The sequence below is a fragment of the Mauremys mutica genome, chromosome 3 (assembly GCF_020497125.1).
Source record: "Mauremys mutica isolate MM-2020 ecotype Southern chromosome 3, ASM2049712v1, whole genome shotgun sequence".
In the NCBI taxonomy this organism is placed as follows: Eukaryota; Metazoa; Chordata; order Testudines; family Geoemydidae; genus Mauremys; species Mauremys mutica.
This window is the reverse complement of record NC_059074.1, coordinates 156,630,934-156,658,741: the sequence shown is the minus strand read 5'-3', so window position 1 is coordinate 156,658,741 and position 27,808 is coordinate 156,630,934. Positions and strand designations below refer to the sequence as shown.

General features: G+C 46.2%; 1 protein-coding gene across 3 annotated transcripts in view; it reads left to right on the top strand.

Annotated features, from left to right (window-relative positions):
- COQ8A (coenzyme Q8A) overlaps positions 1 to 27,808 on the top strand; it is a 70,369-nt gene that overhangs the window by 16,619 nt on the left and 25,942 nt on the right. For all 3 annotated transcript variants that reach the window (XM_045010043.1, XM_045010044.1, XM_045010042.1), the window contains exons 2-5: positions 1,078 to 1,273; positions 4,263 to 4,673; positions 5,953 to 6,019; positions 15,650 to 15,724. In XM_045010043.1, the coding sequence (XP_044865978.1) occupies positions 1,097 to 1,273; positions 4,263 to 4,673; positions 5,953 to 6,019; positions 15,650 to 15,724 (730 nt within the window). In that variant the 5' untranslated portion in view covers positions 1,078 to 1,096. The remainder of the gene's footprint in view (positions 1 to 1,077; positions 1,274 to 4,262; positions 4,674 to 5,952; positions 6,020 to 15,649; positions 15,725 to 27,808) is intronic.

The window sequence follows — 27,808 nt, the reverse complement described above, 5'->3', positions numbered from 1 at the left end:
ATGGCAGTGGGGAGCACAGGCCGCTGACTGCGTTGAGGTGGGAGATCACCCTGAAGCCCCCACCACTCCCAGTACAGCGACTTGGCAGTGAGACTGCACCTGACCCTCACACAGTGCAAGGGCTGGGCCTGCCCCTCTATGCCAGGTGCACCAGGTGTGGCGGGCAGGCTCAGCCCAGCATGATCCAAGTATGGAGGGCTCAGTGTGGGGGGGATCCATGTGTGGGATGAGAGGTGTCTGGGTGGCTCAGTAAGAGATCTGGATGCACAGGAGCTCATTGGGGGTTCTGGGTGCAAGTGCAGTGGGTCTCTGCAGGGGATCCAGGTGAAGGTGGTTGTGGCTCAGCAGAGGAGGTCTGGGTGCTGGGGGAATGGGCCTTCGAGTGGGGGTTTGGGTGTGGGGGGCTCATCAGAGGGGCCCAGGTGTAGGGAGATGGGGCTTGTCAGGATGAGGGTTTGATGGGCCTGCTTAACAGGGGAGCCCCAGCTGCTGCTGAGAGGATGCCGCATACCGGGATCCTGCTTTCTCTCCCCCCCCCCCATGATTTCCCCTATCTCCTTTTCTTAAGCATCCCATTCCCCTCACTTCCACATTCCCCTCCCCCTGCCTTATTCTACCCTCTTCCTTTCCTACTGCCTTTTCCCCCACCCCCTCACCCCTCCTTCCCTCATTTCCCCCTCCCCCACCCAGCCCCACCACGGGCACTCACTGTTGCACGGAAAGGCACAGAGAAGGGGAGCACAACTGGCATTGGGATCTAGGAGGTGGCATCCAGCTGCAGATTCAGCAGAGCCCAGAGGCAGCCTCCTTCAGCTGGGCAGTCTGTGCTTGCAGAAATGGGGGGTGTGTGTGTGGCACGTAACCCCATGCGCCCCCCATGCCTTGCCTGTGTTTTTTTGGGGGCAATTCCTCCTCAACACTGTGCCCATAGTCACTTCCCCTCCCCCACACGGCTTCCCTTTGCTTCCCTGACATTTTCTGCAGGGAAGCACAGGACTCTCATGAGAAGTTTGATAAGAGAGAGTCTTCAGCTGCTTACTGTTGCTGTATTCCATGATTCTCTATTGTGTTTTTCAGCGCTGAAAGGGGGTCAGTCATGGCAGGTGATGCCATCATGCTGATCAGAGGCTTGGCTAAGCTCAGTAAGGCCATCATAGAGACCCAAGTAGGACAGCTGCGGCAAGGAGTTGTTGGTGGCGATGCAGCTATCATTGCAAGGACCTTTCAGACCACTGTTGAAGAGCAATTCAGTGCTGCCGTGGGAAAGATGCAGGTAAGGAAGACTTTGTATGCGTTTGCCATTTCCCAGGGCTAAGGCTTCTCTCTCTCATAGGTTGTAGATTACTCGTCTGTGAAAGGGGTTGTCTGTCTAAGAGGTAATGGGTGGGTCTCTGAACATAGTACTCCTGAGAGCATTCTGTGCCAAAAATATTAAAACTTCTGCACACAGTATTTTAAAATTCTGCAAATTTTATTTGTCAAATAAATGTAGAGGCTCCAACATGACATTGGGTAGCACAGGCCACTGGCTGCACAGAGGTGGGAGATCACTGTGTGGTGGGTTTGACTTGGCCCTGGATGCTGTGCAGGCGATGAGGAAGTCCCATCCTCTCCAGCCCTGACTAGCAGCTGAGCCTGGCACAGGGTAGGAGCCACCAGCTGGGTCTTCCCTAGTCCTGACTCCTGCTCCACAGTGATTTACTTTTCTGCTGGCTGCCCTGGGCACCCAAAACATACTGCTGTGGAGGGTTGCATGACCACTCTTGTGGCTTCCCTTTGCTTCCCCATCAAAATCATTTTTCTGCTGGGGAGGAAAGAAAGGGGACATAAATTCTGCACAGAATTCCCCTAGGAGTTACATAGGGTCCTTCCAGCTACTGCAGGATGCTGAGACCATAGACAAGGTCTGCTGGTTTTATAAGGCATGGATTGTTAATGCTGAACCATGGAAAATTCAGGTAATAGCTCCTAGAATATTGAAGAAAATTATCTTATCATTGTCAAAATAGTGGGTGGGGGATCTATTTTTTTTAACCTCATTCTTCAGTATTCTTGAAATACAGCAGCTTTGAGTGACTCGCGCACAACCAAACCAGAGTTCTTGGGTACCTGTCTTTCATTGGGTAAATGGAATGGGCACACATCTTCCTGTTTCTGTGCACAGGTGAAGGGATTGGCATATGGATGAGTCATGCACTCTGAAGTGCTTTGAGAGCAATGCTCTCGTGAGCAGGCAAGCTGCTGAAATGCAAGCACAAAAGGACAGCATGGTGTGTTCCAAGTGCAATGACATACCTGGGAGGCCTACTGTTCATGGCTGCTTTTTTGTTTTCCCCAGGAGAGAGTCATGAAATGGGGCTGAGGATTTAAGGTTTAGAGGACTCTTTGTGTTTTCATACCACAGTCTCAGGAAAATGAATGGGAGATCTTGTTCTCCAGTAGGATAAATATCCTACTGGAGTTTTTTGTCCCTTCAGATAACTTATTTATATTGTGGTAATGTCTGGGAATCCCAGTTATGGACCAAAAGCTTTCTTGTCAAAAGTTAAGGTCTGACTAAGATTGAAAAGGGAAGGTCAGCAGCTTAGATATCTATAAACTTTGGTTGCTAGTGATTACCTCTCTCATTTGGCTGTGAGAATGGACTTGTATAAGGTGAATTTTTTCTACCTTTTCACTTAGCCGGTTCTTGTTTCCTCTGTGGAATTCTGCTGCTTTGCAACTCTTCTGCCATACCCATTGGCGCAGGTAGTATTTTCTGAAGAACTCAGGGCCAGATTTTCAAGTGTTCAGTGCCCACAATTGGGCTGGAATTTCAAAGGATTCATTTTCCCATATAGGAACCTAAATAAAGGCCAGATTTTCAAAAGTGCTCAGGAGTTCCTATTGTGATTCTTATGGCCAGACTTACAAAAGTGCTCCACGCCCAGGGTGTTGAAGTCTCTTGAAAGTCTGACGCTTAGTGCCCTGGGAGGACATGAGTCTTTAAATCAAAACTTTCATGTCTTTCTAAAAGAGATGCTATAGCTGAAACACAAGTAATGGGTTTGATGCTGTAATTACTGGATGAGATTCTATGGCCTGCATTATATAGGACACCTGGCTACATGATCATTCATAATAATGGAAAAAAGAACCTTCTGCAGTAAATGAAACTGTCTCCATCCCTTGCATTCCTTGCCGAATATTAAGAATTATCTTAAATCTTAAATGGTCAAGTATGACAAGAAGAAATTTGCCCACTTCATACCCTGGTGGGAGGTGGCTGCTTCTGCCGCACTGATTAAAGATTTTTTCCTCCCTCAGTAATGTTGGTGCTGGGAATTACACGAGACCTGCCTGCATAACAGGAAGGGCTGTGTCCTGCATTTCTTCCTCAAATAGGGGAAAAATAATTAGTATTTGGGAAAGAGCCTAGGATGCTGCTGTCTGCCTGACTGTATAAGAATTAAAACTTGAATTTGGTTACAGTTCTCAGCAACAGGGTCAATTTATGGCTGAGGCAGGTAACTGTAGTCCCAGGGGCACTAGATAGTTCATTGAGTTAATGCGCTGTTTCTTGCTTTGATGCTGTCAATCACTTTGCGACATTCACAGATATCTGGAATAGCAAGGCAGGTATCACAAGTCAAGACCCAAGTGTGTTGGCAGATCTAGGTTGGAAAAGTTTGCCCGGCAACACCTCACATTGAGCTTAGCTGTGAGGTCACACCCTTGCTTTAAGGACAAAATAATCATGCTCACAGTGAAATGTACAAATACTACAATAAATTGCTGGCTGGTTAAAGAAATACTATTTTCTGTTATTCATGGGATCAGCCATGTGGGGCTGAGCTAAATTGCTCTACAATTAGACATTCAATTAGCACTTCTGAAAGAGTTTAAGGTGTAAAAATACCTAAACCATGAATAATGGGGAAGAGTGCAAGAAGTATGAAAACTGAAGTCTTGAGTGATGGAAGGATGTGTGAGGGGATACCGGGGGCGGGCAGGTGGGAAATAGATCATTTCTGTCATCAGATCTGTTGCACCCATTGCTGTAGTAGCTAAGTACTGTGTTCCATATAAATGGTCTCCAGAATTCTTGTACCTTCCTGTGTACCCAGACTGTGTGTGTGATGTGGGATTGACTGGATATACCTCGGAGTACCTCCCCTTAAAATCAGTACGACCTAGTTACACACACATTTGAGAGGATCTTTGAGTGTCCTGTGGGGTTTTTTAAATTTCTGGTTTCCGACCCATTCCAATGTTACTTGCAGGATCTGGGTAAACAGCAAGAAAACTTAACTGATCTCAGTGAGGATTTTGGGAGCGATTACAATTTCTCGGGGCCAGAGTCATCAAATGCTACAAAGGACTACTCATCTCCAGGCCAGCCTAACAAAGGTAACGGTACAGAGGGTCCAGCTTACACCTACGCCACAAACGGACCTTTTAGAAATGTCAGCGAGATTGGAGATGCAAGCCCAGGGCAGATTCCCTTCTCTGCCAAAGTGAATGCAAAGCTATTTGGAGGCTTTAGGGACCCTGGAAATCCTTTTGCTGCTGCTTTTGGGCAAAACAGGGCTTTTCATCAGGACCATTCCTCTGTCAGTGGGCTAACAGCTGAAGATATTGATAAAGCCAGGCAGGCCAAAACCGATCCGGAACACAAACCTCACAAACAAATGGTATGTATTTATTAATTTCCTGTCCTCTGCTTTAGCCACACAATCACCCTTCCTCACCCTCTCCTCCTGCTTCTCCTCCTCCAAATTTGGCTTATTGCTACGTGGGTGGTATGGGGACGGTGTCTTTTTTTTAAATTTTAGTCTATGCAATGTTGTTCTGTCACACCCTGCGTGTCCCCCCCACCCCCGTCCCCAATTCATCTTCTGTGAGAGGATGGTTAAAATGTGTACATGAAATTATAATTGTTCTCTATTAACAGGTGCTCACCTGTCACTCCCCATGCTGGGCCCTCGTGTGCCACTGCATGCTTAGGATAATTAAGGGTCTATATTTACTCTTGGCTTGCAGACTGAGACATGGAGCAGGTGCAGACAGCTGTAGGCTTTGGCAGTGCAAGGAATGTCCTCTGAAATAATCCATTCTGGTCTGGAGGGGACTGCGCTAGCTTGACGGCAATCTCAGTAGGGGTGTGAAAGATTGAGTGGGCAGTGTATGCTGAATTCCTCTGAACTGAGAGAGTGATCCGTCCAGGTCAGGGTGGCCCCCACTATTAGGATAGCATATGGGAAGCTTGAACTTCCACCCCAGAGTATAAGCATACCTAAGAGTGGCATAATCTTGCAAATGCTGACTGGGTTACCATGCCCTCATGTGAAAGAGGGAGGAGAGACTATAGTGGAATGACAGAGTGCACAGTGAAAAGATCTGTCATCATTGGTCTGTGTCTCTCCTTCTCCAAACCCCACTCCAGATGTTACCAGGGTTCACAGTTCATTTAACCCACTGGGCTGCTTCTAGTAAACCCACTTGTGCTTGTACTGCACCTGTAACTGGAGGGGTAGTCTGTAGTGCTATGAATCTGGTAACTTTCAAGAGCATTAATTTCACTAATGCAAGGTGTGTGTCCCGTAGATCAAAGGGCTGCCAAGTTAGCTATAGACATGGGCTACTTAGACGTAAACACAAACCTTTTTATCCCTCTTGCTTCCTCTCCATGGCTCCCCTGGTATTTGCCACTGGAGATGTTTAATGTTTGCTTTGGTTTACAGTTTGCATGGTATGCTGTGTTCACTTGGAAAAACATGAGCTTCTAGAGGCTACAGGGATCGGTGCCCTAGAAATACCTAGGGTGGGATTTGTGGGATGCTGATTTCTAGCATGATGTAGGTCTTCAAGCATCAAATAGGTTTATGTTCTTATTTTCTTTGGTAGCATCAACCTCTCCTAGCTGAGTTTCACTGTGGATTTTTTCTTTTTTTGTTTCTTCCAATCATACAGCTAAGTGAACGGGCCCGAGAGCGGAAGGTGCCAGTCACACGACTTGGGAGACTCGCTAACTTTGGAGGTGAGGTGAGGGGTGTGAGGGAGGGAGCTGGCACTTGTGCATGTATTTGTATTAGTCAATGGCCATGATAATACTCTGTTCCTTCACCTTTGTTTTTTGTTCAGTTACCTGTTATCCAATAAAAATGCCTCTGCTCCTGCAGACTTGCATCCTATTTTTTGAGGGAATTCTTCCTCTGGTTACTTCAACAGCATGAAGTACTACAGTAGCTTGCTTTAGTTTGAACTGATCCATACTGTTCACTTGAGTAGTGGTCAGATGTTATGAAATGTATGATTCTGGTGAAGGGTGGGGAGCTTACCTGCAGAACAGACATGGATGATGGATTTAACTCATTAATAAACCATGTTCTAATTGGAAGATATGTAGGGCCTGATCCTACAAGCTTTCCTTGTGAAGAGTTCTCACTTAAATCAGTGGGATTTCTGATTATGAATGGCTTGCAGGATTGGGCTCATATTGAAAGAGTAGGTGCTTTTTAAGATAAACATCTTTATAGCAGTAATAATAGCTGGCACTTGCATAATACGTTGCATCTGGAGATTTCAAAGGGCATAACAAATGTTAATGAAACTGCACAGTATCCTCCCTGTGAGATAAGGGAAGTATTATACCCAGATTACAAATGGGAAAATGCTCATGGAAGTGCATGACTCTCAGTCCCCTATCATTAACTTGCAGCCTAGTTTTTTTATTTTGTATAGATGTGATCATATTGTTTATAGGTAAATGCAGCATAATTACATTGTGAATTTTCTCTCAAGTAGTGTTTTTAGAACCTCTCACACCTATTAGGACTTCACAAAATCGGCTTGAAACACACACACAATCTAGACATCCCCAAATCATTAATACCATGTTCAGACCTGCCGGTGCACAGGAGTAGTCCCTTGGCTTACTTGTATTGGACGTGTGTGTGTGTGTATTATGCATGCTGGAAAAAGCTGGAAAGGAACAGTTCCTTGCAGTGTAGCTTTGCTTAGGATAAGCAACACTTAAATTACAGGATGCGGGGAGAAGACTCCTAACACCTGCAGGGAATCTGAACTCTGCATTTCAGTGCAGGGTTCCTTACCCACCTCATTCTGCTCTGCTGCATAAAGAAGACAATGCATCATGATCCACTGCTTGGAGTAACAACAGCATCTCTTTTAAAACAATTTTTTTTGAAGCTCTGAGAGCTTACAGGCCTCAGACCTGAAGCACTGACATTAGTGCTTCCTGCACCCTAACCCATGTTTTGAAGAAAGCATGTTGCATTACTGCTGGCTGTTCATATTTTCCATGTAACCAGATTTATCCTGGCTTCCTGCTGACAGCTGCTTGATGTGAAATGGCAACTGTCCATGCTGTTTGTCTCTGGACTTTCAGTACTGTGGGTATACAGCTCCAGGTCTCTGCATTCAAGACTGTGGCATGAGGAATGGCTGACTCATGCTTCAGGCTGGAAAGTTACCCTTAGTGGGTGGGGAGGAGAGAAGTGAAACTTCTTTAATATTATTTAAAAAAAAAAAAAATGGGGCAGGGAATACATTGTTTACAATCAGGGTCACTTGGAAAACATACCACTCCTCCATACATCACTCTCCTTTCTGAGGTGCTAGAAATTGAGGTCAAGAACAGCTGGGCTGTTGCTTTCAGCCTGTTCTTCTTGGTTCCTGGTTTGCTTTTTTGGGTCTTGGTGAAGGAACAGAGAGGGTTTTGTTCAGTTTCACCACCACCATGGGTTCTTCCTTGATAGTGTCAGGAACTGATAAGCCTTTTCTGCAACAATAAGAAGTATGATCTGTGATCTTGTTAGCTTCTAAGAGGTGGGTTAATTCTTGTTAGCTTCTAAGCAGCAGGTGGGTTGATTCAATAGGCAAAGTCTCGCCTTTGGTGGCTGGGTTGGCTAATGTTTGAAGGAGTCTTTCTCCTCTGAAGGAAGGAGGAGGTAACACAGAATCAGGGGAATGATGGATCATCTGGAGTAAGAGGGAAAGCTCTTTAATTAAGAGACCTGGGTCTTGGCTGGCTTGAGAGAGAGAACTAACTTAGGAATACTTTAAGCAAGTGTGGGGTCTGTATGTGTGGAGATTTGGCTCCATTTACAGTTAAAGGCAGCTTCTGTACATTATTTACTCTAAGTTTAGAACTGTTTTTGGCCTGCACGTGTACTTAATAATAAAAACAGTATACTGCAAATCCATACCTGGTAACTCCAGACAGTGGTTTTACTTCACTTGTTTTAATCTGAGGTGAATGCCTTCTTCTTAAATCTTTACAATACATTTTAAAACTCAGGTGCTGTGTATACTGCCTGTGGGAGATTCCTTGAGCTGCTCTGCAACAGTAATCACAGTAACTTCAAAGCTCAGGGCCTGGTTATTGGAGGTGCTGAATGCTTGCCGTTTCCATTGAAACTGTGGTGAGCTGAAGAATGGTTCTGAATGGCTATTACTCTCCTTTGAGGAGAGGGCAGAAAAAGTCTTACATGGCCTTCATCACTAGTACTGGATACCCCACAAGTCGTGTGGATGTCATTTCCTGCCTCACAGGAGACGTATTACTCCCGTTTTTATATGCAAGGAGCTAAGGCACAGGGCACATTAAGTGACTTGTGCAAAGTTGCAGAGGAAGTCTGTGACTGAGATAGAAATTGAACTCTGCTCTGAGTCCTAGACCTGTCCATTAGACTAGCTTTTCTCTCAAAGAAGGCAGAGTAAGCATGAAGCAAAGCAGATGGCCCACTTCAGAGCTCAGACTAGTAGATCTGCTGAAGAGTTCCTGTAGCTACATAGTGTTCTCCCCTCACATTTCCTTTCAGCTTGCACTCTCAATACAAGATGTGCTGGAGACAAGAAGACTGCACCTAGGATAATCTAAAAAAGAGGTACCAGTTACACTGCCAGTGGTTGGGAAATGGCTGTAGAAAGGAGTCTAAGGGCTTGGCTACACTGGCGCTTTACAGCGCTGCAACTTTTTTTTGCTCAGGGGTGTGAAAAAACACCCCCCCGAGCGCAGCAAGTTATAGCGCTGCAAAGCGCCAGTGTAAACGCTGCTCCAGCGCTGGGAGCGCGGCTCCCAGTGCTGTAAGCTAATCCCCATGGGGAGGTGGAGTATGTGCAGCCCTGGGAGAGCTCTCCCAGCGCTGGCGCTGCAACCACACTCACACTTCAAAGCGCTGCCGTGGGAGCGCTCTCACGGCAGTGCTATGCAGCTCTAAGTGTAGCCATACCCTGAGATATGCTACAGAACAGAGGCAGGGCAAGAGAGACAAAATGTTGAACAGTGAAGGGGAACCCCTAGGGTGACCATACCTCACAGGTTAATGGGAATTAACAGCACATCCTCTTCCAGCTGCCTTATTGGCGCCCTCATGCTGAAACGGGAATGCTTGAGGTTTCAGTAACGGAGGGTGTTAAGTATGTGGTCTGTTGCTGGGAACTTGCCTGGAATCACAGTCTTCCTGGAAGCAGAGGTGTAGACTGCCTTGAAGCTTGAGGAATCTTTCCTGCAGTGTGTGCATAGAACACTATGAACTAATTGGAATTTAATGCTGACTAGAAGTAAATTCCTTCCCTGAACTTCGGTCTCTCCTTGCATGTATTATACATGCTTGGTTCTGCTGAGCTTAGTGTTTTATTGAGGCTATTAAATGCTAGAAACTGCCAGTGGAGTCATTCTAGCTGTAATTGGTTTTTGAGCAACTCACCACAAAGTACAGGTGCTGTTCTTTTATCGTATTAAAATATTTTCAGGACTGTTGGTTACTTTGTTTACATTTTTGGGGGGCGAGTTTAGTGCTCAGGAAACTATGGAATCGATGCCAATGGCTAGATTTGTGTTGTGCAAAGCTGTCGCACGCAGATGGTCAATCTGTCCTGCACTTCAGCACACTGTATAATGCTTGCCGTGTCCAACATGACCATACCCAGAGCACATGCTGCTAGAGGGGAAAATACCTTTTACCTTCAGAGCTTGGCAAGCTGTGCAGAGCGGTAGCAAACTGTTCCGCATCCATCAGCTTTGTTATGTCAGTTGCTCAGTGAGCGCATTCCTTTTGAACGGACCTGCTTTCAGGGTGGCTCATGTTTTCATTTCAGTTTGTAGCATAATGGGAACTAGCAGGCACCTGGCAAATGTCTAAAACAATACACTGGTGGAAAAGAAAGCTGTAGGCTGTAGCCTTGAAATTACTCATATGCCTGGGTAAAACATAGTTGACAGTTACACTTTATATTTTGACACCAGCAGACTTCCCCTGCCCCCTCCAGGGGTGCTGAGCAGCTTCATCTCCTGTTGACTTCTCTGGGAGCTCTGGATGCTCAGCACCTCTGAAAATCAGCCTGGAAGCGTATGGATTTTGTTATAGAAGGCTCCCAACTATTCAGAGGTAAACAGGTAGTGTAGGCCTAAAACCACAGCCTTTGGGATGGGTGGGTATGTAGAAGAAGTTTGGAAAAACAAATATTAATGGATTTTCTTGAAATTCGTGTCTTGTTGGGTCTAATCAATCCTTTGCAGTATTTGTAGGCTTGGCAGGATTCAATTTTTATTTAAGTTTTTTTTATTTTTTAATATTTACAGTTGCTGGAAATTAAGTGGGGTGTGCACCTGGAGCTCCCTGCATGGTCAAGGGGCCCAAGACACCTGGGGTGCAAGATGCAGGTCTGGGCATGGCAAAGCAGAGACCCCCAGCCAGGGATGCAAGGAGGAGCATGAGAGCCATGCCTGGGTGCTGCTGAACAGTTCCTGCTAAGGGATGGCTCCCACGCTCCTGGCTGCTGAGTGAGTGAGCAGGGACTTCATGGTAGAGCTGCAGAGGGCTCTCTGTATTTGGCTGGTGACATCAGATCCCTGCAGGCACAAGGGATAGGCAAAGGGGGGAAGGGCAGCCTACGCTCTTGACATGGCAGAGCAGAATCCTAGGGCCATGAGGAGGAGGACATAGCCATTCAGCACCGAGGTGGCCTCCCCTGCGGCGGGTGCTTTGTCCTCACTGTCCTGGCTGGGGGGGTCTCTGCTCTGCTGGGCCAGGACCATAGCCGTGCACCTGCAGGGATCCAGTGTCACTGGCCTTGCAGAAGCTCACAGAGCCCATTGCTGTCCAGCTGTCACAGGAATGAGGGAGTGTGCCATGACAGCAAGGCCAGTGACACCTGATCCCTTCAGGAGCAAGGAGGGGAGGCTGCACTCCCACCAACTGTTACTGATTAATATCTTTTTGTCGATTTCCGTCTTGTCAGCTGAGCTAGATGTTAACCCCACATCTATCTATTTAGATCAAATCCTGCCAAGCCTAAATATTTGCAATATTTGCTTGGTCACCTTCCCCTTAACCCTTCTTGTGAACTATCTTTTTATTGTGTGAGCTGAGAAATACCCTAAAGAGCCCATAAACAATGAATGCTAAATGAGTTTAGTGGAAAAGGAAATGTAGTGTTTTTAAAATAAAGTTCAAACTAGTCCCTAGTATAATTCTGTTGCAGTCAATCGAGTTACACACCAGCGATGAATTAGGCCTATGCTCTTAATTTTTTAATTTTGCAACTTTACAGTAAATAACACAGGAAGGGGAATAGAGAGAGACCTGAAACTGTGAAAACTCAAAGATGAAAAAAAAAGTGCTCTGTGTAAGCCCTAAGGACCAGTGAAATGCACCAATTCTTGAGGAGGGGACTGCCTGATGTGTTCTTCTTGGGAATAAAAGCCTTTAAGTTATTTAAAATATTTTTACTAGCTTGTTGTCTGGCTTGTTTGCTTTTTCTTGATGAATGGAGTGGGTTTGCAGTACAGTCAGTTACTGTCTTTGCAGTCTTTGTTGCTGTATAGCAACAATCAAAGCAGCGGGATCCCACCCACCCCAAGGGCACTTTCTTCCCTCCCCCGCTGTGTTTAGACCAGTTTTGTATATTGTCTTATTCCTTGTTACAGTTCCAAATAGTTCATTTTATCAGCAGACCTGCTGTGGGGTTGTTGCACTGAATTTCAGTATAATGCTCACAGGACAAGAACTCAGATTCAGACCACCACAGTGATGCTGATAGCCTTTAAGTCTTTAGGGGCTGGAGTATAAAAACAGCCAAGGCTTAAGCTTGCCTAAGCCTAGTGTTGTTTTTTTCCTTTTTTCTTCTCCTGTTTCGAGCAGTTGTTGGCTGACACTTGTTACTCGTTTTCTGCTAGAAAATCCCACAGAATTTTCCAATTTAAGAAGTGCTACTTTTAACAAACTCCTTTTTAATTCCTTGCTCTATACAGTGTAAATCCTTGCAGCCTCTTCACAGGGTGAATTGTTGCGTTGTAGTTTTAAAATTTGGATTAGAAACTCTTTTTAGGCTGAGGGCTGAAGAGCACTAGGCCAGATTCTGATCTCAGTTGTAATATTGTAAAGCAAAAATTCTTCTGTGTGTGCTAGAATTGCTCCTGATTAACACTGGTAACTGAGATAGAATCTGGTCCCTAGTCTTTCATTTGACTGGGGCACTGTAGAGACCGATTAGACTAGAGCCAAACTAGTTCAGAATTGCAGTAACAATAAAACAGAGCTCTGAACGGGAGTGTTACCAACAGATCTGGTGCTGAATGAGCTATATATTGGAGCTTGATATCAGCACTCATTCACAACCTAGAAAATTGCCTTTCGGTGAGGAGACTCTGCTCTCTTTAAATGTTCCTGTCTGATTCTTTTTGCTTGCTACTGTTAGTTCTGTAATATAGTGCTTGCTATTGTATGTGCGTCACCTAGAGATGGAGAAATTTTTCTAGGAAGGGTTTTATAATCAGAAAATGCTGATTCATCAAGAAAGTTTTTCAGGTCCACATTGGGAAGGAGGCCATAGCCAATAGCTCCTTCCTGTCTTGGACCTCAGAAACCTTCCCAATGAATAGGCATTTTCTGATTTAAAAAAAAACCTTTCCTAGAAAAATTCTTCCATTTGTAGCTGGGAGACCCAGGTTTGAGTGTATGCTCTGTCTGATTCAGAGGTGTCTTTTGTTTGTAGTTTCTCTTGTGGAAAAACTTTGAAAGGTCTCCCATCTTGTTCCAGTATGGAATGAAAACAAATTCTGAAACCACCATTTTTCATGAAATAGAATTCTTGTTTTCTGCCCATCACTAGCGCCTGCACTCTACTGGATGGAGTCTGACATGTTTGAGTGTCTTCGTGTCCTTCAGTGGCTCTAACCCAGTGTTCCCTCTAATTTTTCCCATACATGTGCGGAATTAATTTTATGTGCACCAGTATGGAGGTAATGTGTGAAACATCACCTCCATATTGGTGCACATAATAAAATTCCTGTGGCGGGGGTGGGTCTAAGGGGTTTGGAGTGTGGGAGGGGGCTCAGGGCTCCAGGCTGGGGGTGCTCTTGGGTGGGGCCAGCGATGAGGAGTTTGGGGTTCAGGAGGGTGCTCCGGGGCTACAGCTGGGGGAGAGGACTCCCACCAGCTCTCCCTGGAGCAGCACCTGGGCTGAGGGGGAGAGGTGCCGTTCTGAGGCTGGGGCCCGCCTCTTCCCTGGCTGTGGCAGGTCTGGCCCGGGGCTGGGTTGCGGGCGAGGGAGTGGAAGGCGTGCCCCTCCCCCAGCTGTGGCAGGTCCCAGCCAGGCGGGTTCCCTGAGCACCTGCGCGGCCACACAGCTTACAGGGAACTTAGGCTCTAACCTTTATTGTCAGGTTGTACCCGGTAAGGTATAGGTTTGGTTGTGGGAGCAAAACAGCCTTGGTTATTCCCTGCTATCAACTGCTGAGGCTATATAGCTACACAATTATTCAGCATGAGCAAGGTTATTGGTCCTGTAACTAATTATCTGAGAGGTTTATTACTATTGATAGCTTCAAAATCCTTACCTTTTAAAAAACATGTTGAGGTCCTCTAAAAGATGCTATTAAGTAAAGAGTTTTATTATTTAACTTGTATGTTTCATATATTGTCAAATCTCAATACAAGAGGTTGAAAGTTCAGTTTGAAAGTGAACTGCCTTATCAGAATAAAATATGTAAACAGAAATGAAATCAGTCAAAGAAAAATAGTCACTGCTGGTTAATGTTTAATAATAAGCCACTGTAACATCACTGGAGCTGCTTGTGGCAATGCCTAACCTTGCACTGGGTATTTAGGTTGTGGAGAAATTAATGTCTGAGATAAAAGTGGAGCTATGTTCGGAGTGGAGAGTACATATGCTATCAGTTAAAATCTTACGGGGAGTTAGAATTAATTGGGAGGAAGGAGAGAGACCCATTATGCCAAGAGTGTCAGTTGGTTTGGGCCACGCTTGTTAAACTGGCACCACAGAACTCTTCTTGTTTTTGATACACAAATACCTCCCATCTCCAAGCACAACCATATTAGTTGTCTTTGTGTGTCTGTATATATGTTGCCAGGCTGTTCTGTATCAGTGCATTATGGGATGCTATCCCAGGGTGCTCAGCAGGGGCTACAGTCCTTGGAGGACATGCATATGGAACATATGCTAGCAGTATGTGGGGCAGTGCATTCTGGGATATCCTGATTTGCAGAGCTGAGATGTAGGGATGGCTGGCTTGGTTACTTTAATACCACTGGGGTCCTGACTTAACCAGGAAATTAAATATTACAGCCTGAAAGAATGAAGGAAGGAAGCCAGCCTATACCCCTAGCAAAGGTAGTGTGTGGTTATCATCGTAGCTCTTTTATTCCCACTTAGCTTTTATGGGGGGAGCACTGATTTAAGTGCTGCACAAGCTGAGGAGACAGTTACATTGCAGGTGGCATTCATCGACTCCAAGGCCCAGAAGGGACTGCTCTAATCATCTCAGCCTGACTTCCTACATCAGTGGTTTTCAAACTTTTTCTGGTGACCCAGATGAAGAAAATTGTTGATGTCTGTGGTGGTTTGACCCAGAGCCTTACATTCATTTCATGACCCAGTACTGGGTTGCAACCTGCAGTTTGAAAATCACTGTCCTATATAACATAGGCCAGACCTTGTTGTTAAACCACGTTGATGGCTTGGGCACAATTGGCATTTAGACCCAACAGTGTTGCTAGCTGCTTATGAGTGTGATTAGTGGTTTTATTGTGTAGATTTGGCTTAAGCCTCTGCCTCTACTATTGAAACTTCTCTAGCAACCTCTGCATCTGAACATGTTTGCAATTTCCTTGACAAGTGTGAACGGGAGGATTTTTCTTTCCTGAGAACGGTGCTATCAAAAGCAGTATTGTAACCTACCTTCCCAAATAGACTTCTTCCAGGGTGACTTTTTAAAGCTTTGCTACAACTGGAGTGTGGAACCCTACTGCTTCACTCTTTTGCAGCATGCTTGTGAGCTGAGTATTTTAGAACTTTTTCGTCAATAATAATATAGCCTTGACATGCCAGAGTGAATTAAGAGATCTAGGAGAAGGGTGGGTTAGTGTTGAATTGTTAGCTTATACTATCATAAAAGCCAGACTCTTCTAATCAAGTTACTTTGTACATTTATAAATGCTAAAATCTTGTCTCCCCTATTTGTAGGAAAAGCTGATATTTCTGCAGTCCATGCAGTCAGGGCTGATTTCAAAAGAGCTACCTCTCAGTATCCTCTGAATGTATCAAATGGCTTAAGCATACACAGATGGCATGTTTGTGCTCATTCAACACTGACTTGTTTGTTTTTCCTCTTGTTTTAAAGGACTAGCTGTTGGTCTTGGCATTGGGGCCTTGGCAGAAGTTGCAAAGAAGAGCCTTAGACATGAAGAACGCAATGGTGAGCTCTCTGGTGTGCTTGTTTTGAACAGAAAACCTAATTGCTTTCTCTTTTAGGCATTCTCTATTGTGTAGAAGAATAAAATCCTGTGAGGTCTCCAAAGGTTGTGATTGTGATGCAGTATGTTAGGAGTGGAGTGGTTTTTTCACCCAGTTTCTTTTGGTTGAGTTAATTTCTTTTTAACCTCATAAGGCTCGTCTAAATACAGTTGTACTGCTTTACCAACTTACCTTGTATGGACACAGCTCTATGGGTGTAAAGGCGCTTCAACTGATATAGCTCATTCCATAAGGAAAGGGGAGTAAGCTCTACTGGTCTAACTATTCAGGTCTAAAAAAACCAAAAACAAACCCCACACTCCTGACTGAAATACTTATACCAGTACAAAAACTGAGAGTAGATCAGGCCTTAATATCTGAAACCTTGTGGTGTTAGTGGTTGAAGTAATAAAGACTTGCTTGACCTTCAGCAATATTCTACCTATTTGATACTCAGGTGATGACTGCTATGAAAAACCCATGGGGAAAATAATTTATTCAGACACTAAATTGGCATTTCACTTCTTTCAGTATCTTTCTCTTGACTATTCTGTAGACATGCACAAAGAAAAGGCTATGTGCCATACATGCAGGTTTATACCAGACTTTGCATTTGTCTTCCTTGTCTCATCCCCCAATTTAAGAAAAGGGATGCTGTCTGGGTATGTCTCCTTTGCCCACTGGCGTTGGTCTGAATTAACATGTTTACTGCTTTTCTGCACCTATATTCTAGTTGGGAGAGTTCCAACCCCACATAATGATAGGGAGCAGCTAGTGCAATCATTTGTACTGAGGCGTGGAAGATAGATATGAACACGATCTTTTTTCCTACTCTGGAAAAAAGCAGCTTACTCGGGGTTTGTGCCTGGGTAGATGTTCTTGTTCTGATTCCTATCCACAAAAGCTTGGATCAGATGCAGGATCACTTTCCATGAAGTTTCTGCCTGCCACCCAATATCCCTGCTGTTATATTTGACTTGACACAACAGGGGTCTTGGTACCATGCAGGTTAACAGAGAGTTGATGGTGTAGCCAGTGTTGGAGCTGAGCATCTTTCTGACTCTTGCCCTTTGGTTCTGACCACCATCCTTGAAATCCTGGCTTTTGTAAACGGAGGCTCAGTATTCCTAAAAGGAAATGGGAGTCTGCTTAGATATAGAATGCTGACGAAGTTGTGGCGGGCACTTCTGTCTCTGGGCCGCCCCCCACCCCCCACAGATCTCTGTGTTCATCAGGACCTCCTGCGTAGGGTAGCATGCAACATGAACCTGCAGGCCAAGGAGATGGTGGAATCAGAGGACCTGGTGGTGGACGTTTTGGCCCCAGAAGATCCGTCGAGGGTGGCCCTGCCCCTCATCAAGACCATCCAGACCAATGCCAAAACCATCTGGCAGACCCCGGCCTCCATTCCCCCTATGGCTGAGGGGTTCGAACATAAATACTTTGTCCCCTCACAGGGGTACGACTATTTGTTCATGCACCTGCAGCCATACTCGCTGGTGGTTGCGGCTGTGAATGAGAAAGAGAGGCACGGGCAGCTGGCCCAAGTGCCCAAGTCGAAGGATGCCAAGCAGCTGGACTTGTTTGCCCGCAAGGTGCATTTCATGGGTGGACTCCAGCTCCGGATTTCCAATCAGCAGGCACTCCTGAGCCACTACAACTTTAACTCCTGGAACTCCATGCTGAAGTTCAAGGAGCTTGTGCCTCCTGAGTCAAGGGAGGAGTTTGGGGCCTTTGTTGACGAGGGCAAGATGGTGGCACGGACCTCTTTACAGGCCTCACTGGATGCTGCAGACTCAACTGCGTGTACCTTGTTCTCGGGGATTGCCTCTGGCCTGCACCTGGAGGTTCAGCAGATGCTGCAGGACCTGCCCTTTGACGGGGAGGGCCTGTTCGTGGAGCAGACTGACTCTAGGCTGTATTGCCTTAAGGACTCGAGGGCAACCATGAAGTCCCTGGGTATGCACACCCCAGTGGAAGCACTTCAAGCCCCAATAGCCGCAGCAGCACTCCTACCCTCCTTGGCTGCAGCAGGACTTTTACAGGTGGCAGAGGCGGAATGGCAGGAGGAAGCCCTCCAGCCCCCCCATCTGGACAAGGCCAGGGCCCGACCAAGCCATAGTCGGGATCCAAACAGGCCTTTTGAAGGAACGCCTGAGGACAGCGTACCAGACTTATCCTTCCCCGCCCTTTTTGAATAGTTTATCCCACTTTCACCATGCATGGCCCCAAAATAACTTCGGACTGCTGGGTCCTTCGCATGGTAGAAGTGAGATACTCCCTCCAATTCATTGCTTCCCACCCCCCTTCCCATCCCTCTTCAGGGACCCTTCTCACGTGCAATTCAGGAGGTTCAGGTGCTCCACACCCTGGGGGTGGTAGAGGAGGTCCCATTGGAACTAAGGGGCAAGGGCTTTTACTCCCGATATTTCCTAAGGCCAAAGGGGTCCTCTTGCCCATTCTGGATCTGCGCGGGCTCAACAAGTTCATGGTAAAGTTCTGTGTGGTCTCCCTGGGCACCCTTATACCTTCCCTGAATCCTGGAGACGGTATGCCGCCCTCGACATAGAATCATAAAATATCAGGGTCGGAAGGGACCTCAGGAGGTCATCTAGTCCAACCCCTTGCTCAAAGCAGGACCAGTTCCCAACTAAATCATGCCATGAAGGACGTGTACTTCCACATAGTGATTCGTCTGGTGCACAGGTGCTTCCTGCACTTTGTGGTCAACCGTCAACATTACCAGTTTACAGCCCTTCCATTCAGCCTTTCCAGCCCCTCGAGTGTTCACCAAGTGTATGTCGGTCGTGGCTGCCTTCCTCCATCGACGGCGGGTGCAGGTGTATCCCTACTTCGACTGGTTGCTTCAGGGCCGCACCAGAGAGCAGGTGCAATTCCATCTCTGCCTGGTCAGATATACGTTCCAACGGCTGGGTCTCCTCCTCAATCTTGCGAAGTTGACCCTGGAACCAACCCAGAGGATAGAGTTCATCAGGGCGGACCTGGACTCAGTTCAGGCGCGGGCCCTCCTACCAAACTCCCATTTCCAACCTATCGGGAGCATCATTAGAGGCCTTCAGCGATTCCCAACCTCAACAGCAAGGGGATGCTTGAGTCTCCTTGTCCACTTGACTTTGTGTACGTACATGACCTGGCACACCAGGCTCCGGCTCCAGCCACTACAAGCATGGCACACCTTGGTCTACCGCTTGGGGTGCGACAGTCTAAATTTGGTGGTCACTGTCCTGGAGCAGGTCCTCACCTCCCTCCGCTGGTGGCTTAACCCCTGAGTGGTGTGCGAGGGAGTCCCCTTCCACAGCCCCCAGCCTTCCTTGTCCCTGGTCATGGATGCGTCAGCTATGGGGTGGGGCGCACATCTGGGGAACCTTCAGACTCAGGGCATGTGGTCTCAGTCCGAGCTATCCCTCCATATCAATGTCAGGGAGCTGATGGTGGTGTGCCTTGCTTGTCAGGCCTTCCAGGTGCAACTGCGCAGTCGTTGTGTGGCGGTTCTCATGGACAACACCACAGCCATGTTCTACATCAGTAAGCAAGGGGGAGCCCGTTCCTTCCCTCTCTGCCAGGAAGCCATTCAGATGTGGGAATTCTGCATATCCCACTCCATTCATCTGGTTGCATCCTTTCTTTCTGGGCTCCAGAACGCACTGGCGGACCACCTCAGCAGGTACTTCCACTCGCACTCGCACAAGTGGTCTCTCTGACTGGATGCCATCCACCCCATCTTCCAAAGGTGGGGGTTTCCCCAGGTCAACCTGTTTGCCACCTGCAGCAACAGGAAGTGCCCAGTGTTCTGCTTCTTCCAGGGTCACAGTCCGGGCTTCCTGCTTCCCTGGACGGGTCGCTTGCTCTACGCCTTTCCTCCATTCCCTCATGTGCACAAAGTCCTGCTCAAGATCCTCAGGGACGGGGTGAGGGTCATTCTGGTAGCTCCAGCGTGGCCTCGCCAGCATTGGTAAACCACGCTGTTAGAGCTGTCGGTGGACATTTCAGTCACATTGCCTCTCCTTCCTGACTTGATCACTCGGCACCATGGCTGCCTCTGTCATCCCGACCTGTGGTCCCTCCACCTCATGGCTTGGAAGCTGCATGGTTGAACCCCGTCTGTGTTCAGACCCAGTCAGGCAGGTCCTGCTGGACAGCAGGAAGCCCTCTACCAGAGCCACGTATCTGGTGAAGTAGAAACAGTTTTCGTGTTGGTGTGACCATTGTTGCGCATGCCCCCTCCAGGCGCTGGTACCCCTCATTTTGGAGTACCTCTTGCATCTGAAACAGCAAGGCCTGGCGGTGTCCTCCGTGTGGGTTCACCTCGCTGCCATCTCGGCCTTCCACCCGGGCGCGTCTGGCCGCTCTGTCTTCGCTAACCCTATGGTTGATCACTTTCTCAAAGACGTGGACCGTCTCTATCCTCAGGTCCGGCAGCCTATCCCTACATGGGACCTTAACCTGGTCCTTTCGAGGTTTATGGGGGCCACCATTCGAACTGCTGGCCACATGCTCCCTCCTGTATCTTTCCTGGAAGACAGCTTTCCTGGTTGCCATTACATTGGTGAGATGCATCTCTGAGCTGAAGGCCCTCACCTCGGAGCCGCCCTATACGGCCTTCCACAAAGATAAGGTACAACTCAGGCCGGGTGCGGCCTTTCTCCCCAAGGTGGTTTCGGCTTTTCACACTGGCCAGGACATTTTCCTGCCTGTCTTTTACCCAAAACCTCATGCTGGTCCCCGGGAACAGCGACTGCATTCCCTCGATGTCTGTAGAGCCCTAACTTTCTACATCGAGCGCACTAAGACGTTCAGGAAATCAACCCAGCTCTTCATTGCGGTGGTGGACTGGATGAAGGGCCTCCCAGTCTCCTCTCAAAGAATTGCTTCCTGAATCACGTCCTGCATCCGCACTTGCTATGAGCTGGCAGGAGTGCCAACCCCAGTTCTTACCGCACAGTCCACTAGGGCCCAGGCCTCGTCAGCGGCGTTACTGGCCCAGGTACCGATCCAAGAGATCTGCAGGGTAGCGACTTGGTCTTTGGTGCATACCTTCGCTGCGCCACTCCAGGGGGCTCCACAGCCGACTCAACGGATGCTGCTAGGGGAAATCTTTCTGATGGCCATGCACGTGGTGTGCATACACCTAATTGGAATGGATATAAGCAACACATCTCAAAGAACAACAGTTACAAAGGTGAGTAACTGTTTTTTAAGAGTTTACAATCTGGAAGACAAGATGCAACAAGTGGGGCGCAATGAGTGGAAGAAACAGGGGAGAGGTTGAGGATTACAGTGATAGGAAATCATAGTTATGTAGCTTTGCACTGTAGCTAGTCCTATATGGATTCAGTTCAGTTAAATATTGGATATCCCTATTGATCAGGTGGTAGCTTTTGGTGGGCATTGTGGCAATGGTGGATCTTGAGGGATTTGGAGGACAGGATAGTGGCATTATGGATTAGTTTGGGGAGGATGCATTCTGTGCACCAAGGCACTTGTAGGAAGTGGAGGGGTGGTAGATGGAGGCTGCTATTGCTAGCAGATAATTTGATCTGGGGAGGGGACAGGAAGAGTGATGCAATAAGAAACTGAGAGCAAATGAGTAGATGGGGATTAAGCTGTAAAGGTTCTTGAAGATGGCAAACAAGAAGCTTATATTTGTGTGGTGCAGAGGGAGCCAGGGCAGAGATTGAAAGAAGCAATAACCTGGTCAGAACAGGCCAGGATGAGGTTAGCAGTAATATTTTTTGAACTGAGTGGGGCAAAGTGAGTGTGAGTAAGTCAGAGATAAGGTTTCAGTAAAAATTGGAAACGAGGACCAGGGTCCATGCTAGTGTTATGGGCAGTGAAGAGGCCAGATATTTAAAGGTGTACCAGAGGAAGATCATGAGATTTAGAAATGGCCTCGGTGTGCACATCTGGAGAGAGGATGGTATCAAAGATTATTAGATCAGAACTCAGTGCCTCCCCACAGCCCTTCTGAAGGCTTGTTTATATGGATCCTCCATATGTTCTAAATGAGCATCCTGTAGTATGATACTGTCTCAGGGAGTTGAATCTCTTCATCCCCAACCTCAGCACTGTCTGTCTCTTAAAGTGGTAGAATTGGAAACTAAACATCTGATCACATGGGGCAGGGAGGTGAGGGGAAGGCTTCCACAACCAGGTTTGATTTGTTTGTTCCTGTGCGGCACTGGCAGTTTCAATAAGGTAGACTTCTTATCAAGGGCAGTTGGCTGCAGGCTGTCACATGGAAACCACCCACATCCTAGCTGGATTCTGCATGGCTCTAGAAGGAATTATTTTGTACAGGGATCTACAAACTAATGCAGCAGCCTGATGGCCTCTAAGCAGTTAAACAAATTCATATTCCTTATCTGATTTTGTGGCATGTTTAAGGAGTTTAAAGAAGGTCAGAGATCCATGGTAACAAAACTCCTTGGACTTCTCTCCCAGTTCTTCCATTTTAATATTAAAAATATAAGAGAAATGTCATGTTCTTGTTTTGCCATAAATAGCTCTTCTGTTTGCCTTACCTTGGTGTCTGGCTAACCATCTATCATTGAGGTGAAGGTTACAGAGTAAGTTAGATAAGGAAAATGCTTCTAACCATTGCAGGCTTTGTGCAGTGGGTCACCCCTGGGGTCATATCGTAAGCTAACTCCCACAATATCTGATCCTTACCTGACCCAAAGGTGGATCGGATGCAGAGACTGTCAGAAAGGAGAGGTGGTGGGGGGAGATGAGGACAGGGTTTCCAGGCCGTTTTATTCTGGGTCCATTGTTTAAGTTCCCTTGCTCAGTCTAATTGAGATGCTTTGAAACTCCCCATGAGCATGGCCAGGATTGTCACTGTGTGAGGATAGATACCAATTCTACCATGTGCCTTGTTAGGAGACCACTGATATTCTTCTATTGTAGTCTCTCCCTTTCTAAGCTTAATGAGACAACATGGAACTCCACTCTATTGCCTCCAAAGTTTTCGTAACCTCCCTCTCAAGCAGCCCATGAAGTTAGTCACAAGTAGAGTCCAGGTTCAGATGATTGACTCCCTTGTCATTGTATTTTACTCTCATGTTGGAGGGGGGAGGGCAAAAAAAGTCATTTTATTTGTTAGGCTGCTGCTTCTGCTTTTCCTTCCAGAGCCTGGCTGTTACTCAGGTTGAGAGGCAGTTTGCTTTCTCTGTGCAGTGAGGGGTTGTGAAATTGATAACATGCAGGTGCAGCGTGAGAGACTTCTGATTGCAGTGCACACAGAGCAATAGCAATTACTTGCATCTTGCACAACTGCAGCCATGATAAACATGGGATCATTTCAGACCCTGAATCTTTTCCAGCTAGTGCCTGATTCCAGTGTTATTGATGATCATATGCTACATGGATACCTTTTTTTGAAGTGTTCAGATAACCACAGTGATGGGGGGTGAGAGGGCTTGTAAGCACAGACATAAGGAGTTTCTGCAGTAACATTTCCCCAGAACCACATCTAAGAAACCAAGACCAAATAGTTGCCCATGGAGCTGTGGCCATTTCTTGTGATGCATTCAGTTGTCTCTACTTTGGCTTTTAAACAGACTTGATCACTTCTTAAATCTCTTTCAGATATTGCCATTACTGGTTAGGAAGGGGAGGGTTTTTTTGCAAACCACACCCTCCTGAACCAAAGGGAGGAAACTGTAAACAGGTGGAATCCATCCTCAGGATGTGCAGTGTTTGTGCTAGCACCTGGAGGAATTCCACTGAAGCCAGGGCATGGCTAACTGCAGCTTAGTCTCCACAGAGACATCACTGATGTAAATTGCCTAGGAGCTGCACGTTAATCAGCACGCACCCTAGCCATATCCCCTGGCTGGCAAGTGCCGCTGATCTTTGGCTCCGTTATCGGGCCGCAAGCCATGAGGTAGAGCAGGTGTCATGAACTACTTTGTCTTTTGGCCTTGTACCAGCACATCACAGGGTGAATCAAGTACAAAGTGTACTAAATGCTTCACATAGCCTAGATGCTGGGGCATTCAGCACCTAATGGTCTGGTTTGGGGGTGGGTGGGAAGGATGGGGGTGGAGCAGTGACTTTCATCACCGTTTCAGGTGGCTCAGTCTAGGCTTTGTCCATCATGACAAGATTCTCTTGTATCTGAGACTCTTGGCAACTCCTTCTTTCTGGAAAACCTGCACAAGCTTTTGAAGCTTGTATGAATTGGTGTGGAGGGAAATGTATCTCTTATAGCAGGAGAGGCTGCATATAGACACATCAATATGGCACACCATGCTGTGCTGTTACAAAGGCCTGGATTTCTCCTCCACTCCAGTACTGCTATGCTATCAGTGTGTTGGGTACAGTGGACAACCTCTCACTACTATATTGTTCTTACTGTGATTGACTGTAGTGACATCAGTATGATGCTGTAAATGCTTCTTTCCCAGTGTAAATCCCTTTCTGTCCTGCTAGGAGGCACTTACTGCTCTGCCTGGCATACACAATATGTTCTGACCTCCTACTTAACCCACTCTCTGCTGGTTTCCTCTTAAGCATCTTAACTGGTAGAATAAGCACAGGAGATGAAGCCACAGTGCTCCTACTTCAGAGGCTTTTATTTGAAGTGCATATTTAAATCTGTGAGGGCTGTTTTTTTCTTTTTTTTTATTTTAATATCCCTCAATATTGCTATGCTGGTTGGACCTACGAGGATGTTGAGTGTTGAGATTGAATCCCTGTCTAGTCAGCTGATGCTACAGTGTGATGATGGGCCAGTCTCTTGGAGACAGAGTGGACAGGCTATAGCAAATTTCCTGATAGTATGGTGTTCACTTTCCATCTGTGGTCATCTGTAAATCTCTCATTGCATCCTCTCCTGCTTTCCTTTCTATATAAAGTTTTTTTAAAAAGCAAACAAAAAACACGACAAATCAAAAACCAAAGCCTCATGCAAAGTCCTGAGAGTCCATGCTCTGTGGAAGCAACATCTGTCTTCCAAGGGTTAATTTTTGGTTGTTCTGACCTACATTGCACACCAGCACTATCTGGAATATATGTGAACAAACTTGGCTTGGCTTGCAGAATCCTTGAAGGCTTTTGCTTGCAGCACTCAACACCTTATCTGTCAAGTTGCTCTTATCTGCTGTGAGATGGAGACTATCTCCAGCTTTAACTGAGGAGGGATTGCACTGCTGTTTGTTTATATTTTTCTCCTTGCCAGGTACCTGCTAGCTGGGCACTTGCCAAAGTGAAAACATAAACACTGCAGAATTATGAAACTTGCTGGAGATAATGAGCTTTGAACCTGTTCCTTAAAATGAGAAGGGGAAGGGATTTTTTTTTAAGAGAAATTGATACATTTCTGCAGCATGAAGAAACTGCCCTTGAGATTTTTTTTTACAAAACTCTGCTTGGATTACTTGTAAATTCTAAATGGACTGTCCATAGCCTGCTCTGTAGTTCGAGCCAAGTACTGATAGTTGTGAGGGTGTCTTAAGCAGGCCTTAATGGAAAATGCAGTGATAGAATAAGGTGGCGATACTTAGTGATTAGGGCATTTGGACCAGGCATCCGAAGATCTGGGTTTTACTCTTGGCTCTTCCATAGATCTGCTGTGTGACTTTCAGGAAGTCCTTTCACCTTTCACAGTGCGCAGTGAAATGGGACCTCAATCCTGGTTGTGACTCTAGGCACAACTATATAATATAAATGATCAGAAAAGTGACTCTAAAATGTCTCCATACCTGTTTTCTTGGATTCCAGGTCAGAGGCCAGTACTGCTTGGGCTAAAGATCTTGCCACCCGCCAGTCTGTTTCCTTTTTTTATGTTCATATCTGGCTATGTTCCCACCACTAGTAACCCTGTTCATTTACTCCATGTGTTTGGGTCACACATGATCTCTGCCCCCATTCTGATAGGTTGAGAACCACTGTACTAAATCAATTTGCCATTGTGGGCCTCATCCAGTACTACTTGTATCGCCCAGAGGATATCCCATAGGCTGCAACTCTGTGCTGATTGGGACGCAAGTGGCCTGCAGTCCGCAAGTTGAGAATATGGATTTAGGAGCTGTGCTAACCTCTTTAGCTGAGCTGTACTCTATATTTTTTCACACCCTTCTCTGTTCTTGGTTTCTTAGCCCTTCTTCCCTGTTCCATCTCTCACATATTCCTCAATCCCTTTCTTTCTGTGTGTGTGTGTGTGTGTGTTGTAGGTTAGGATGTGTAGGGCCTGGGGACTCAGCAAAGGAGTCACTTTTCCCCTCAAACTGTGAACGTGCGCTGACAAAGGCACTATCTGCCTCCTGATGCCCATACTGATGCTCTCCACTGCTGAAACGCTAGTTATAGCAGTAGACAGTGAGGGACTCCAGGCTTTAATGCTGCAATCCTTTTAACTTTAAGGGGACCACTTTATAAATAAAATCTTGGCTCTTCTAAAAATGGAATAACGTTATTTCCAGTATGGAGCATGGATGAGTTTCACTGTCTTTGTCAAGATAGCAAATTAAAAATAGCCCCTTGGGTCACCACTGACCTTCGCAGCAGTCTCACTATCGCTGCACAGTGTGTGTATTATTTAGAATGTGTATTTAAAGCACAAGGCTGACATAGGTGTTGGAACAAAGTTTTCAGGAATAAAAAAAAATGAAACCCCACCTCCAGACAAATACCCTCTATTGCTGGCAAAGGAGACCTTATCTTCAAGGTCAATTTTAACTTTATTAATGGCTTAATATTACAATGGTGCCTTCATTGTACTAGGTGTTGGGCAAACAAAGAGCCTGTTGTGGCTCTCTGCCTAAAAGGCTAGCAATCAGTTTTTCTCAGGTAGAGTCAGTGGTGAGCTGAATTTTGTCTCTAGAAATGCCGCCCTCCTTAAAATGGAGGGAATGATAGCATAGCTAAGTTCTAGGCTGTGTCCCCATGTCCCAAAGCTGATGCAAAGCAGACAGTCCTCAAAAACAACAACCCCAAAACATTCTGTGCAGTGACTTGCTCTGGGGGAACAGTCTGATTTTAAAACTGGATAACAATTTAATTATAAGGAAAAAATCAGCAGAGATTGTTTGGGGTGCGTCAAGACTGAGAGCAGTTATGCAGCTGAGACCAACTTAAATTTGGAGGAGGCTGGGCCAATTCTGGTGTTGGAATGGTGGTTTTAGAATTCTTGAACATGCTCTCATGGCTTGCATAGAGAAGCTTAGCAGTCAACTTCTGGAGGAGTTGTGTGGTCTAGTGGTTGGAGTACAAGGCTGGGAGTGTGGACCTCGGACTCCATGTTGTCTTCCTGTCTCTGCCCCAGAGTTTCCTCTGCATTTTCCCATCTATGAAACAAGGGTGAAGATGCTCACAATCTTTGACATGCTTTGAGATCTAGAGATGAAAAGCTGTGTATAAGAGTAAAGGATTATTTCTGTCATTGAGAAGAGCTAACTACCTCTACCATTTTGCTTATGTATGAACTGAACTGGCTTGAGGGGTGTATTCCATGAAATTTATTCAGTCATCCCTTTAAGTCTATTTTTTTTCCTTTTATTGTGTCAATGATTCCCTTTCACCTACTGTTCACATAAACTATCTCCCTTTTTCAAGTCACCTTCTGGGCTGTGTCCTTTTTTAGCACAGTGCATAAACAGGCAACACTTCATTGCTAATGACAAGGCTGACTTGTGTTCAGGTTAGTGTTTGTGTGGTTTTTTTTTGTTGGGGAAAAACATGCCAGGAGGAAATGATGGAGTGTTATTGTTGGGGATTTTTCTTTCCCTGATAAGGTTGTTTTTAAGCTACTAGGGTTTATTAGCTTCTTGGAACCACCTTAATCATTAACTGTTTTCTTAGCTTGCTGTATGCAGAAGGGGTGTGTGTGTATGTATGATAGGAAACGGTGAGATTCAAACAGACACAAGGATGATTCAGTTTTCATGGCTCAATTGTATTTTGAGCCATTTGTGTGCTGGATTATTTACCTTCCTACCCTCATGGCTGATGATTTAGAAGAGCTTTCTGGCAGGGACAGTCAAAAGCCAGTGATCTTTGGGAGGTGAAGGGAAGGGGGAGATAT